At 42.8% G+C, this 12,035-nt stretch overlaps 1 protein-coding gene across 5 annotated transcripts in view; it reads right to left on the bottom strand.

Moving 5' to 3' along the window:
- Nucleotides 1-12,035, bottom strand: part of ADCY1 (adenylate cyclase 1) — a 221,259-nt gene that overhangs the window by 60,368 nt on the left and 148,856 nt on the right. For all 5 annotated transcript variants that reach the window (XM_084857746.1, XM_084857743.1, XM_084857742.1 and 2 more), the window contains 2 exons: nucleotides 9,771-9,929; nucleotides 9,063-9,204 (listed from right to left, as the gene is read on the bottom strand). In XM_084857746.1, the coding sequence (XP_084713872.1) occupies nucleotides 9,063-9,204; nucleotides 9,771-9,929 (301 nt within the window). The remainder of the gene's footprint in view (nucleotides 1-9,062; nucleotides 9,205-9,770; nucleotides 9,930-12,035) is intronic.

The raw sequence follows: 12,035 nt of genomic DNA on the forward strand, positions 1-12,035 counted from the left end.
TTGTATGAGATCTGCTTAACTTTCCAGCCATTCAGTAATGACAGAAATGAAACTGTCAGATGATGAAAATTAAATAAACCGTATCTATGCTGGATGAGAAAACAAAGCGACAGTGATGGGAGACCCATTACAGCTTCCAGTGCAACAGCTGCCATGAAGTTTTGAAGAGATCTCATGTTAATGAATGCTGGCCCTTTTGATCAAGAGTCAAAGACATCAACTGTTCATCATTTGCACTCGCAATCGTCTTTATGATTTATTCAAAAACATTGCCCAGGTGTGAGCTTCAGAAAATATCCTAAGTATGTTCCAGCTAGTTTGACTTGTTTTCAGATGTAAAAGGCAAGTGCATTTGTCATTTAGCACAGAGGTGGGCAACTTGGACTTTTTCAAGTGGTGGTGCTGAACTGTCAAAAACCCAAGATTTATTTTTCCAAATTTTCAACTGCCCCCCAGCATTGACAACATCTGTGGCTTTTCCTGCCAGCCCTCTAGCCCAGCCTTCCCCAACCTGGTGCCCTCCTGATGTTTTGGACTACAACTCCCATGATCCCTCACAATTGGCTATGCTGGCCAGGGCTGATGGGAGTTGTAAGCCAAAACATCTGGAGGACCACAAGTTGCCCAGCCCTGCTCTAGAGGCTCTTGGGTCTCTTGTACATAAAAGGGGGAGGGAATCACCTAGTGCCTTTTCCCACACTGCTGAAGAGACAGTGACACAGAAAAGAGAAAAACTGTGCACGGAAGACATAACTGTTAAAGAAGGGTTACCATCTTTTCCCTTTAAGTGGGTTTGCACCAGAAGCCCACCGCACAGGCATTCAACAAGTAATGCTTTTCCCCACTACCCATGCCCATTATATAGGTAGTATGGGTGGAGTTAAGGATGCCCACCACTATTTATTGTAGTGTCTATTTATCAGGAGGCAAGAACTATATTTCTGGTAGGGATGTCTGGATTTTGTTAAATCTGTTCCATCTCTGTTTCGCAGATTGTCAGGCATTTTTCATTCTGTTGTCTGCTCATTGAAGGAATTGGATTTCTTTAACCAGAATTTTGTTCTACTTGTGTTAATTCGCATTAGCTAATGCAAATTAGGGCTAATGTGAATGAGCACAAATCCCCCCAAAGTAGTCCGAAAAACTGGTCTGCAAGTCTGTGGAATCCATGTGCCTTGGAAAAAGCTGGTTTATTGTGGCATCTGTATAGAGATGGATGTATAGAAATCCAGACTCATTTGAATCTGTTGCAGATTTCTCTGACATCCTTAATTTCTGGTCTCAGCTACCTTCCCATTTCAACTCATGACCATGCCAATAACAAAAATTACTTGCAAATTTAGAATTTTAACCAGACGGAGAGGGAGACAGACTAGTCACTCAGCCTGAACTTCCAATATAAACAAAAAGCTGCCATTGGTCATGATTCTCCATGTTTGCAGAGCACCGTTGCTCTGTCCTTTGGTATCATTATGGTGTATGAAAACTGGTACTTTTCCCAATGTCACTAAATCTCTCTCTGTCTCTCTCTCTCTGAGAGAGCTTCACCTTAAGGACAGTAAACCAGAAGAATAAAATGCAAGAGAAGATAGTCAGGCCTCCTGAACCTTTGATGCTTGTGCATAATGAGAATTTCTGCAGGTACAGTCTTTCTCACTCCTGAAGCATCTCAGCATGACAAATTGCACATGCCGTAATTCCATCTTATGCATACTAACTGAACATGCAAAGTTGCCTTTTACCGTCAGACAACTGGGTCATTTGGTCTAGCGTTGTCTATTCCAACTAATAGCAGCTGCTCTCCAGGGCCTCCGGCTGAGGTCTTTCCCAGCCCTGCTACCTCACATTATCTAACTGAGAAGGTGAATGATTGAACTTGCAAACAAAGCCTGATATAGTTTTAGTCTGCTGGTTTTTCATACGGTTTTTAGGGTGCTGTTTTACTGCTGTTTGTTTTATCATTGCTTTAATATTGTTGTGATTGATATTTTATTGTAAGCTGCCTTGAGTTTGATGTTATTGTAGAAAGATGGGATATAAATACCCAAATAAATAATTATATATGCTCTCCCACTGAGCTATGGCCCATCACCATATGAAAATCTGTGTAAATGAATACTTCTATTAAAAAGTTACAGGTGCCCCTTCCCTCCTTTGGGAAGCATAGCTTTCAGCAGACAGCAAAGGCAGCAGTTTTGGAGCACAGCCTAGCATTATCATGGTGTCTGGGGTCAGGTGTTTGTAGCCGAAAGGACCACCTACCATTTTATTTAAATTGGCCTTGCAGCATTTGTAATGCCTCCGATGATCACGCCACTTTAAATGTGTGCCTGGGTTGCGGTGAAGGATTCATTAATTATTTTATTTCTAACACTTCTATGCTGCTTAAGAAGCATAGTCCCTAAGTGGTTCAAATATAAATATTAAAATCACTTTTACAATACAACATTAAAAACAATTCCAATTACAATAATAGTACAGAGCAATAAAAGGAGCACTAAAGATGTGCATTACTTCATGTCAGGATTGGACAACTTTCCTCCAGCCTCAGGAACGTTGTGAAAGGCTCTGAAAATGTCAGAGTCTGTTTCTCTGAAGTTTAGAGATGTGGAACCTCTGGCCCATGGAGGTTCTGCATCCAGCCTGCAGAGCCTCCTTGAGTTCCTCCAGGGGACGGGGCTTGGAGGGCGAGCCCTGTCCCCTGGAGGAATCCCCCATGGAGGAATCCATGCCGTTATCTCCAATCTGAGATCAGAGATAACAGCAGGGATTCCCTTGTGCGCCGCTCTCCCTCCCTCTGATCAGAGTCAACAGCTGGGATGCAGGTGGTGAAGGACTCAGCCAGCACTGAGAAGGAGCAGCCATGCCTACTGACATCATCCAGCTCACGGAGGATTTGGGGGGGGGCATCACAGCCCCCCCCCACCAATTTGTGTTCTGCACCCCTGCCCTAAACTCAAGGTGAAGCTGCCTTTGGGGCTGGAAACAGCCAACCCCAATTGCACTGGTGTTATGCTTTCTGATTAGGCTGTCTTAAGTTTGATGTCGTCAACCAAAAATAATTGCAAGTATAATGACCAGAATGAGGACTAAGTGTTCATGTCATATAAGCCCTTCTTGCACTTGCTGAGGAACCTACCAAGGTTAATAATGATGTGTTGCCTCTCTGGAGCTTGGGTGCTAACAGACTTCCAATAAAAGATTCAAAAGTTGTGAATATTTTAGAATCTCTCCTCATTTAAAAGTGTAAATGGTACATGAAAAAGCTTTCATACATTATTGTGTTCACTCCTGGTGTAATGAGACTGTCATGATGATGGAGCATGCTGTCAGACCAGATTTTGAGAAAGTGGGGTTCATCCTTTAAATCCAAAGTGGGAATGTTTTACCTTTGAAATGGAACACATTCCTGGCCATCTGTTGCTGCTAACATTGATTTTCATTCTTCTTGGTGTCTTGCTGAAGCCAGTTCACATTAATGTCAAAAAGAACGATACATAGAGAATACAGAAATATGGCCATATTTCAGCTTTTAGAGGCTCAGAGGGAAGCAATGCAATAATAAACCAGCATGTAACATGAAAACCAAAGCTATTGCATTTTGTTCAAGGTAAAGGAAGAACAATTCTGTCTCCTCCTCCTGTTTCTCCCCTCCCCCCTCCCATGCTCCTTGTGATTTCAGAAGGTTCTTTCCCTTTACATTCAGTGCCCAAGGGGGACGGGGGGAGGGAATCATAAAAAACACATTACTTAGAAAACTCGCAGAGGCCTGGCAATCAGTATGCAAGTGCACAATAGCCATGAAAAGCCTCGATATGCTGGAATGCACCAGTAAGTGACACGATGACTGATCTGCAGGCCCAGTGGAAAAGCCAGTCGATATACCAGTGGAATTCATGAAGCATTTTTCCCTGCCAGCTTTGCAGACACTCCATTGATGCATACCAGAGATCTAATGCTGTTAGCCAAGTTGTACAGGAACATCTGTCACTTCAATAAATCAATTGCTGACACAATAATGGAGAAGCTGCTATTTGCTTTTATGCAGTGATGACAGACTGTAGCAATAGGCTCCCCTCTGTGTGGGGCATACTTACCTCACAAATCACTGATCATCAGCCCTTCTACTCAAACACAAACAAATATGGGCCTTGGAAATACAATGACATGGTCATTTTATCCAGTCCCAATTTGGCATGGGTGAAAATTTCATTTAAGTTCATTTTTTGTAAGAGTTTACCAGCATTCACTTTTTTTTCATATCCAGGATGGAAAGAACATGAGATTTAAAAAATCTGAATGTGGGAGAAACCAAAACTGACAGATTCATCCATCCAGGCCCAGGACTGAGTGCATAGTTCTAAAAGTCTGAGTTTGAATCCTTGTGTATTCAGCCATGTTTGTGGTGCTGGGGTTGCCACCTCTTTTTTTTCTGACAGGCTCCTCATCTTTAACAGCTAGAGGGTAGGCAGATACAACACGGTCCTCTCCATGCTGGGAAATGCTGTAGCTATTGAATTTGGCCAGGGCAGAAATTTCATTTTGGTTTTGATAAGAATTAACGAATATTTGTGAATTTCTTCATATTCTGGACAGAAAGAACTAGGGATGGGTGAACAAGCAATGTTCGCATAAGCCTGAATTCTCCAAACATCAGCTTGCTGTTCTGCTCATCTCATTTACTGTGGTCATTTGCAATATCTGTTCAATTTGCGCGAACAGGAAAATTACGCAAATTGAACGCAATCAAACAGGAAAACTGCACACAAAATTTTCGTATATCCCAGAGTTGCACAACTTCCCCCTAAAGTGTGAAAATGTGCAACTTTAAAATTGTGCAATTGAGAACTGCTTGCTCAATAAAAAAAATGCCCTTTTTTTAATACGTGCTCGACAATTTGCAAATATTTTCAGAGAACACATTCTCTTGTCTGTGTTTCCGTTCGGGGTTGTGAATGGGGCTTGTCCAACTGTTTTGTAACCACAAATGAAATTCTCATACATCCGGAAAAAGAACTTGAGATTGAAAAATTTAAGTGTGGGAAAAAGCAAAACTGACAGATTCATCCATCCCCAGCTACTAATTCATATTATTTTCCTTTTATTTTATTTTCCTTACTTCTACAAGTTTCTACGGCAACGGGCTATTTTGCTCTTCAAGTCCCTCCTGGACTTTTTAGCCAATTTGCTAGTCATCTCTGAGGCCACAATAATAATTATAAAATGTTGCATTTCCCACAAGACTTGCTAGCCCACAAAACTTTAGATTAGCCTGTCTGCCAATACAACGTCGACTTATCCCTCAAGGTGATTCCTACTTGGTAAAAGTAATAAGGAGAATGCATATTTACAAGCCTGTTTATAAGTTAATACCAAAAAGCAAGTAACACAGAGAGAAGTTTTACATAAACAATGAAACCAAGGCACTGTTAATGAAAAGTCTATGCCTATCTATCTCCACTGGAGCCTGTAAAAAGATTGCATTGCATACTGCATCTCATACAGAAGTGATTGTAATGCATCCAAACTCTAAAGCCTAGGTTTAGAGGGAAAGTACATGACCAACATCTCATTGTGTCTTTGAGCTGGACTGTACCATCTCAGGTGAAGAATCAAATTAAATAACTTTCTCCCTGTGCATTTGAAACTAGCACGTCAGAGTGAAAGCTAAGCGACAATCTCCCTGACATGTTAGGTTTGTATGTGTTCAGAATTACTGGCCCACAGTGAATACAATCTGCTTAAAAACATAGATACAAAAGGTAGAAGGAAGGACTGGAGTCACAGAAAGCAATGGAATTTGGTTATCACATTTCAGGGCGGTATAGCATTCCATTTGATGATGAACACTTCCACCACATGAGAATTGCTGTCACACTACAATTTCACTCCATCCCATTCTGCTGGTCACTAAATTATGACTACGAGATTCACAAGAAACCTAGCTTAAAATCCCTACCTAGCAAATGAAGCTTGTGGGATAACCCAGGGGAGGAAAGTGATAAATAAAATAAGGTTCTTGTCACCACTCCCTACAGGGGTGCTGAGCTGTTGGGGTTTGGGGTCCAGCTTGTCTGCCCTGCGGGCTGGATGATATCAGGAGCTCTGCCTTGACACACCATCCCCACCCTGACATCATCCAGTCCCACCTCTACCAGCCCCAAGTGTGGGCTGAGTAGCCAGCTTCACGCTGCTCTGTCATGGTCCAGGCCCCTGACCCCTGTTCCTCAGAAGATGCTAACCCCTTGTCTGCAGAAGAAGAGACTTCTGAGTTAATGGTTCAGGGAGAGGATTTGCCTACAGACAGGCATCACTAGGCCTCCTCAGGACCCAGTTCTCCAGTATGTCCCCAGGGACCTGACCCCTGCAACTAGAGGGGGTTGCATTGTTGTCCTCAGACTGTGAGGACTCCAGCCGTGAAGACACCAGCATGCCAGAGCCACCCCTGCATTGTCACAGCCTGAGGCTAATAAAACACACCAAGCCCCTGCAAGAGAAAAAACTTTAGTCAGTGTGGAGGTGAGGCTAACCAGCCTAAAGGAAGCCAACTCTTATGTAAGGCTCAGTTACATTCTGCTGCTTGTTAGAGCAACATACATACAAGCTTGCCTGGCTTCCAGTGCTGGTACCACTCGGAGCTCTCTAGTAATGTCCTATCCCCATTCCTGCAACCCTGGTAAGTCTGACTTGCCCGAGACCTTGGTGAAAACCCAATCCATAGAGGAACCCAGTAACCTAGGCCTCACCAGTACCCAACGATGCCAAGCCCTTACCATCACAGAGACAGAACTATTGCCAGGTTGACTGGGATGATAAGTTGAATCCATGCTGTTATCATTTATCAGTGACCGGAGGTAAGAGCTCTCTTACCCTGTGTGCCACTCCCCTTCCCAAGGGGTGGGGAGGGTGAGGGGCAGGCTAAGGGGAATCCTCACAGTGGCCTCCAAGCGATTAGCAAACTGCTCATCCTCCCATATGGGAAGGGGAGCGGCACACAGCGGAATCCCCACTCCTATCTCCGATCACTAATCAGAGGTAATCATGGGGATTCCCCCAGAGAATCCTCCAGAGGCTGGGGATTGGCGGCCTCTCCATAGGCCAGATGAAGGCACACAGGCTGGAGGTTCCCCTTCCCTGCTCTATGAAGAAACAAATGTGTGTGCCTAACCAAAACGCTCAGGCTAGGTGACAACATTTTAAAGGCAATTCTTCTATTTATAATTCCTCCCATGTTTTCTCACTGCTTCTTCTGTCTTTTTTCTTACCAGAGAAAATATGCTTAGGAGGGAAAGATGGAATAGATGCATCATGTCTTTGACTGGTAGTGCTGGGAACTGTCCATTTGGAAGCACACCAGATGTGGCGGAAGGTATTTTTATTTTTATTTGTGCTGTGTGTGTGTGCGCACTACACTTTCTCCTTTCTTTAGGGTAGAATTTGTAAAATCATAAGAACAGCCCTCCAAACAGTTAAACATTTAAAAACAAGAAAAATATTGTAAGTAAAGCATCATCTAGATGAAAAACACATAACATCACTGCAATCCAAACACAACTCTAAATCTAAATCTAAAAGATTCACTATGCATTGCTTACAGAAGCATAAAACGGAGGTCCATCAGTGCACCTCCTCTGAGACCTCCTTCCACAGTTTCAATAGCCTTGTTATGGATGTCAGAGGAATCCACTCGTGCATCCTGAGCTTGTGTGATAAGTTGGGCCAGCTCACAGTTTTCCAGTTTATTTATATGTGCAAATTGCAATTTCTGCAAAATCACAGGTATAACTATTTATGGAAACCGTGGTTTGCACAAAATTGCAGCCATAAATACCACAACTTGTGCAAAACTGCAGGCGTAAGTGGTCTAATTAGACCATATATGCCTGCAAGTTTGTTCAAATTGCGCTATTTACAGCTGAGATTTTGCACAAACTGTGGTTTCCATAGATAGTTATACCTGCGATTTTGCACAAATTGGGACTCCAGCATATATAAAAAAAGTGGCAAAAGTTCCCGCGTTTCGGGAACTGACCTGCCGCTTGGCTTACAGATGTATGCTGAGCCGGGGGTGCCATGGATATCCATTGAGCCAAAAGCGAACAGGATTTCCCTGCGACAGCCATCCCTAAGCCTTATGGACCTGCTTCTAGCCGTCTGTCTTTACAGCACCTTCCCTCATAATACCATCAGCTCAGACCCAGATCTGCAGGAATCCAGCACCTCCTTCTGATCACCAGCAATTGGCTCCCCAGGTAGTGCTTGGTAAGCTGAAACTCAGTCACCCATATACTAGAGAAAATTTCCACTGTTATTCTAACACTTGCTCCTAAAGCAGAATGAACTGATGTGTTGTGCACTACAAGGCAGACTTTCACCTCCAGCCTGTTACCCTGACCTAGATAACTAAGCCTGCTTTCTGCTGCTCACTATGGCAGTTCAATCATTAATGAGCTCGTTGCACTCTATTGCCACAGGCGACACATCATTTTAAATGCTTTCCCTCCTCCCTTTGTTTATATTCTCTATTCTTAGAAACGGGCATTGTTATCAAAAATGGAAGGGTATCCACATACGCTGAAATCCAGAAATACAAGAGTGTAAAAACATAAAAAAGAACTTGTGAGGATACAAAGTTAATATTTAAGGCCACAAGAAATAGGAGCGGAGCAAAAGCACAGCCGTGCTCTTGAGTTGCTCCTGTTAACTTCAATGAGGCTTGTGCAGGAGAATGTTTTGCCCTAAAATGCTTGTATAACAAAAATAGGAAATGATAAATGGATGTTAGCTACTGGCATCATATTTTCACCATTTTATTTTAGCCTGAAAGCTTTTAGAGTCAAATGTTCCCATTCTCTAACAGTTTGCAGTGAAAAGCAGATCGACTGTCTGTTCTTGAGTGTGATTATTCAGCACAAGCAGCATTTCCCATTCAATTCAGGTCATATTGTTTGAGGAGCAGCTAAGAAATGAAAAATGCATGTGACCTGCTTATGATTTCACAATACTATCGAACTACTATACTGCAAAGCTTGAAGTGTTATCAGCCAGAATGAAACACATACCTTCCTCCGGTGAGATGGCACAATGAAAAAGGTTTCAATATTATGCTTCTTCAAGAAACTGTTCCTTTCATGGCCATGCCCTGGTTCTACCTCATAGTCACCATTTAGGCACTCTAAGGTGGTCTTTGTTATATGCACTTTCCTAGAGATGGGGTGGGGGATAAAAAAGACAGAACAGGTGATTAATGCCATGATACATCACAGGCTAACACAGGGTTCCTGACATGCACTCTATACATTGCCTCTGGCATGTGTTTTTTAAAAATCTGGTGAGATCTCCAGAGTACGATGAAGAGTGGGGGCCCAGTACCAATCCAAATCCTCCCTCTACACCTTTGACAGCTTCTGGAAACCTTTCAGAAGATCCAATCAAAGATCTCCCATTGACTCATCAAGGATAAAATGGAGAGGAGGAGGATAATGTAAGCTGCCTTGGGTTCCTTGCAAGAGGAAAAAAGGCAGGATATAAAATTGAATAAATAAAAAAATAAAAAAAGTTTGCCCTAGTGTAAAAATCAATGAAGTTTGTAGTGTATGCCCTTGCTACACTACCCCTGCACCCCAAAGTGGAATGCCTATTAGTTAGACTGTGTAATTTTAAAGGAATGAAACCACTACAACTATTGGATTCATTAAATGCTTAAGAATGAAAGTAGACCATAAATAAATAAATAAATAAATAAATAAATCTGCTGTCTTGAGACTTACCCAGGCAACCCTCCAGCCTCCATTACATTAGCAAGAGTCACATCATTTGACCAAACGTCATACTGCCATTTGCGAAGACCCAGGACACCACAAAGCACCCTTCCTGTGTGTAGGCCAACCCTCATATTGAGATCTACTTCAGTGGCTTCAGCTACCGATCTGGAATATACAGAAACAGAATGCTATCTACTAGAAGAGAAAATACTCGTTTCGTATTTCTACTCCTCCCCTGCCTCCAACCTCAACCCCCCTAAAAGCTTCAGCATATGTACTAAGGCCAACACATCTTGCTCCCCCATTCCATCCAAGTTCTCTAATAAAACTTGAATATGTAAACCATTTAATAATGGAGATCGAAGTTTGTGTTAACTTTTAATCTTTTTGATAGAGAGATAGATAGATAGATAGATAGATAGATAGATAGATAGATAGATAGATAGATAGGCAGGCAGGCAGGCAGGCAGGCAGGCAGGCAGGCAGGCAGGCAGGCAGGCAATTGATAATTTCAACCAGCCATTTCTTAAATATTAAATGTATTTATGTATGTATGTATGTATGTATGTATTTCTATACCACGCAACAGCTGAAGCGCCAACATAACATAACAACATAAGAAGATCTGTGCTGGATCAGACCAAAAGCCTATCTATTCCAGTATTCTTTTCAAAAGTGATCGACTAGATGCCTATGGGATGCCCACAAGCACAGATGAGCTCAACAGCACCCTCCCACTCATGTTCCCCAGCAACTGGTTTACTGAGAGGCATACTGCCTCCAATACTGGAGGTAATATATAACCATCATGACTAGTAGTCACTGAAAGCCTTATTCTCCAACATTTGGAATCCAACAAGCCCACACAGAGCAGACTCCCTGCAGCGTGGGTGAAAAAGCAAGTGGGCTATATTGACCAATCAGATCCATGATGAAATCACTGGTCCAACACTCGGGAGGCTAGATAGGGTAGGGGAATGCAGAAATTATGCAAAGGAACTCTGCATAAATTTTAGCTCAGTCCAGCTTCTGCAAGTTTGTCCAGACAAGTTCAGAGACTGTACAATTTTGCTCCCAATTTTGCTCAGGAGCTTTCATGTGGCCTAGTTCTGGGATTGCACTGATTCAAAAATGGTGAGCCATGTTTAATGTGTAACTTTCCCTTTATTCTGTGGCTCCCAGCAGTTACAAGATAGACTAGGGAAGGAAGGCAAGACCATTGTGAGGGAGGCTGGCCAACACACACAACTCATCATATTGAAGGGCCCTTAGTGTTCCCCCACCACTTAAAGACCTCATAGATAACAGGCCCAGAGAATGGTGCAAACTGCAAAGACACATAATGCAATTCTACAGCTGAAGCTATTGGCTCTGAAAGCTGCCTGAAATCAGCCTACTGGGGGCTTTTGCACAGTTCTGCCTGAGCTGCAATTAGTGTGTAGGGCTGGACAAAAAGCAAGGAAATGCATTAGAGTTCCATGCAATTTCAGTTTTTCAACAAAAGGTTTTCACCCATTGAACATACAAATTTAGACATGAAAATTAAAACAGAAAAATGCAGCTTGGCTCAAATCAAAGCATACAAAATTCTCAGGTTCTTCGATACATTGATCTTATTATAATACTGCTGCCAGAGCACTTCCATTTTGTCTCTGTGCCTCTGTTTAGTCCACCTAAATCTGTCAAGCTGGCAAAGGCCAACAGCTGAGGCAGGGCAATGGTTCTCAAACGTCAGGACCGATACCCAGCTTCTACTGAAATGGAGATGAGGGTGTCCTAGTCCCTGAATGCCACAGAGCTCCTAGATGTGCTAGGCTGTGCTTTTGAGTCTTGCTGGCAGCCACTTTCCTCAGTTCCCCTAGAAATTTCAGACTGGGTACCCTTTTTAAAAATGTATCTCCCTGCATTCCTGCCTAGGTGAAGCCCCTACAAAGGCCTGGGAACACCAGACCATTGTAAGTTCTTGTGCTCCTACCCAGTGGATCACCCCACTATCTAAACCTAAGCTACGCACACTAGCTCCTGTTAATTTGACTAATGTACTAATGAACAGATAGCAGTTTGTCCTCCAGCAGGAACAGAGCCAAGTTCTGAAGGGGGAAGCAGTTCCCCTATTACCAGACTAATTCACTCATCATCTGTTGTTCCTAAAGAACTCTCATGACACATAATCAGGTTCAGAGACATCTCAGATACATGTGTCCCCGAGGAAGCAGGTTACCAATACATTATGGGTTATGATATAGTATAACACTGTATGCAGTACCCTCA

This window comes from Heloderma suspectum, chromosome 5 (assembly GCF_057233095.1).
Source record: "Heloderma suspectum isolate Gila_16-S chromosome 5, 16-S_ref, whole genome shotgun sequence".
NCBI lineage: Eukaryota > Metazoa > Chordata > Lepidosauria > Squamata > Helodermatidae > Heloderma > Heloderma suspectum.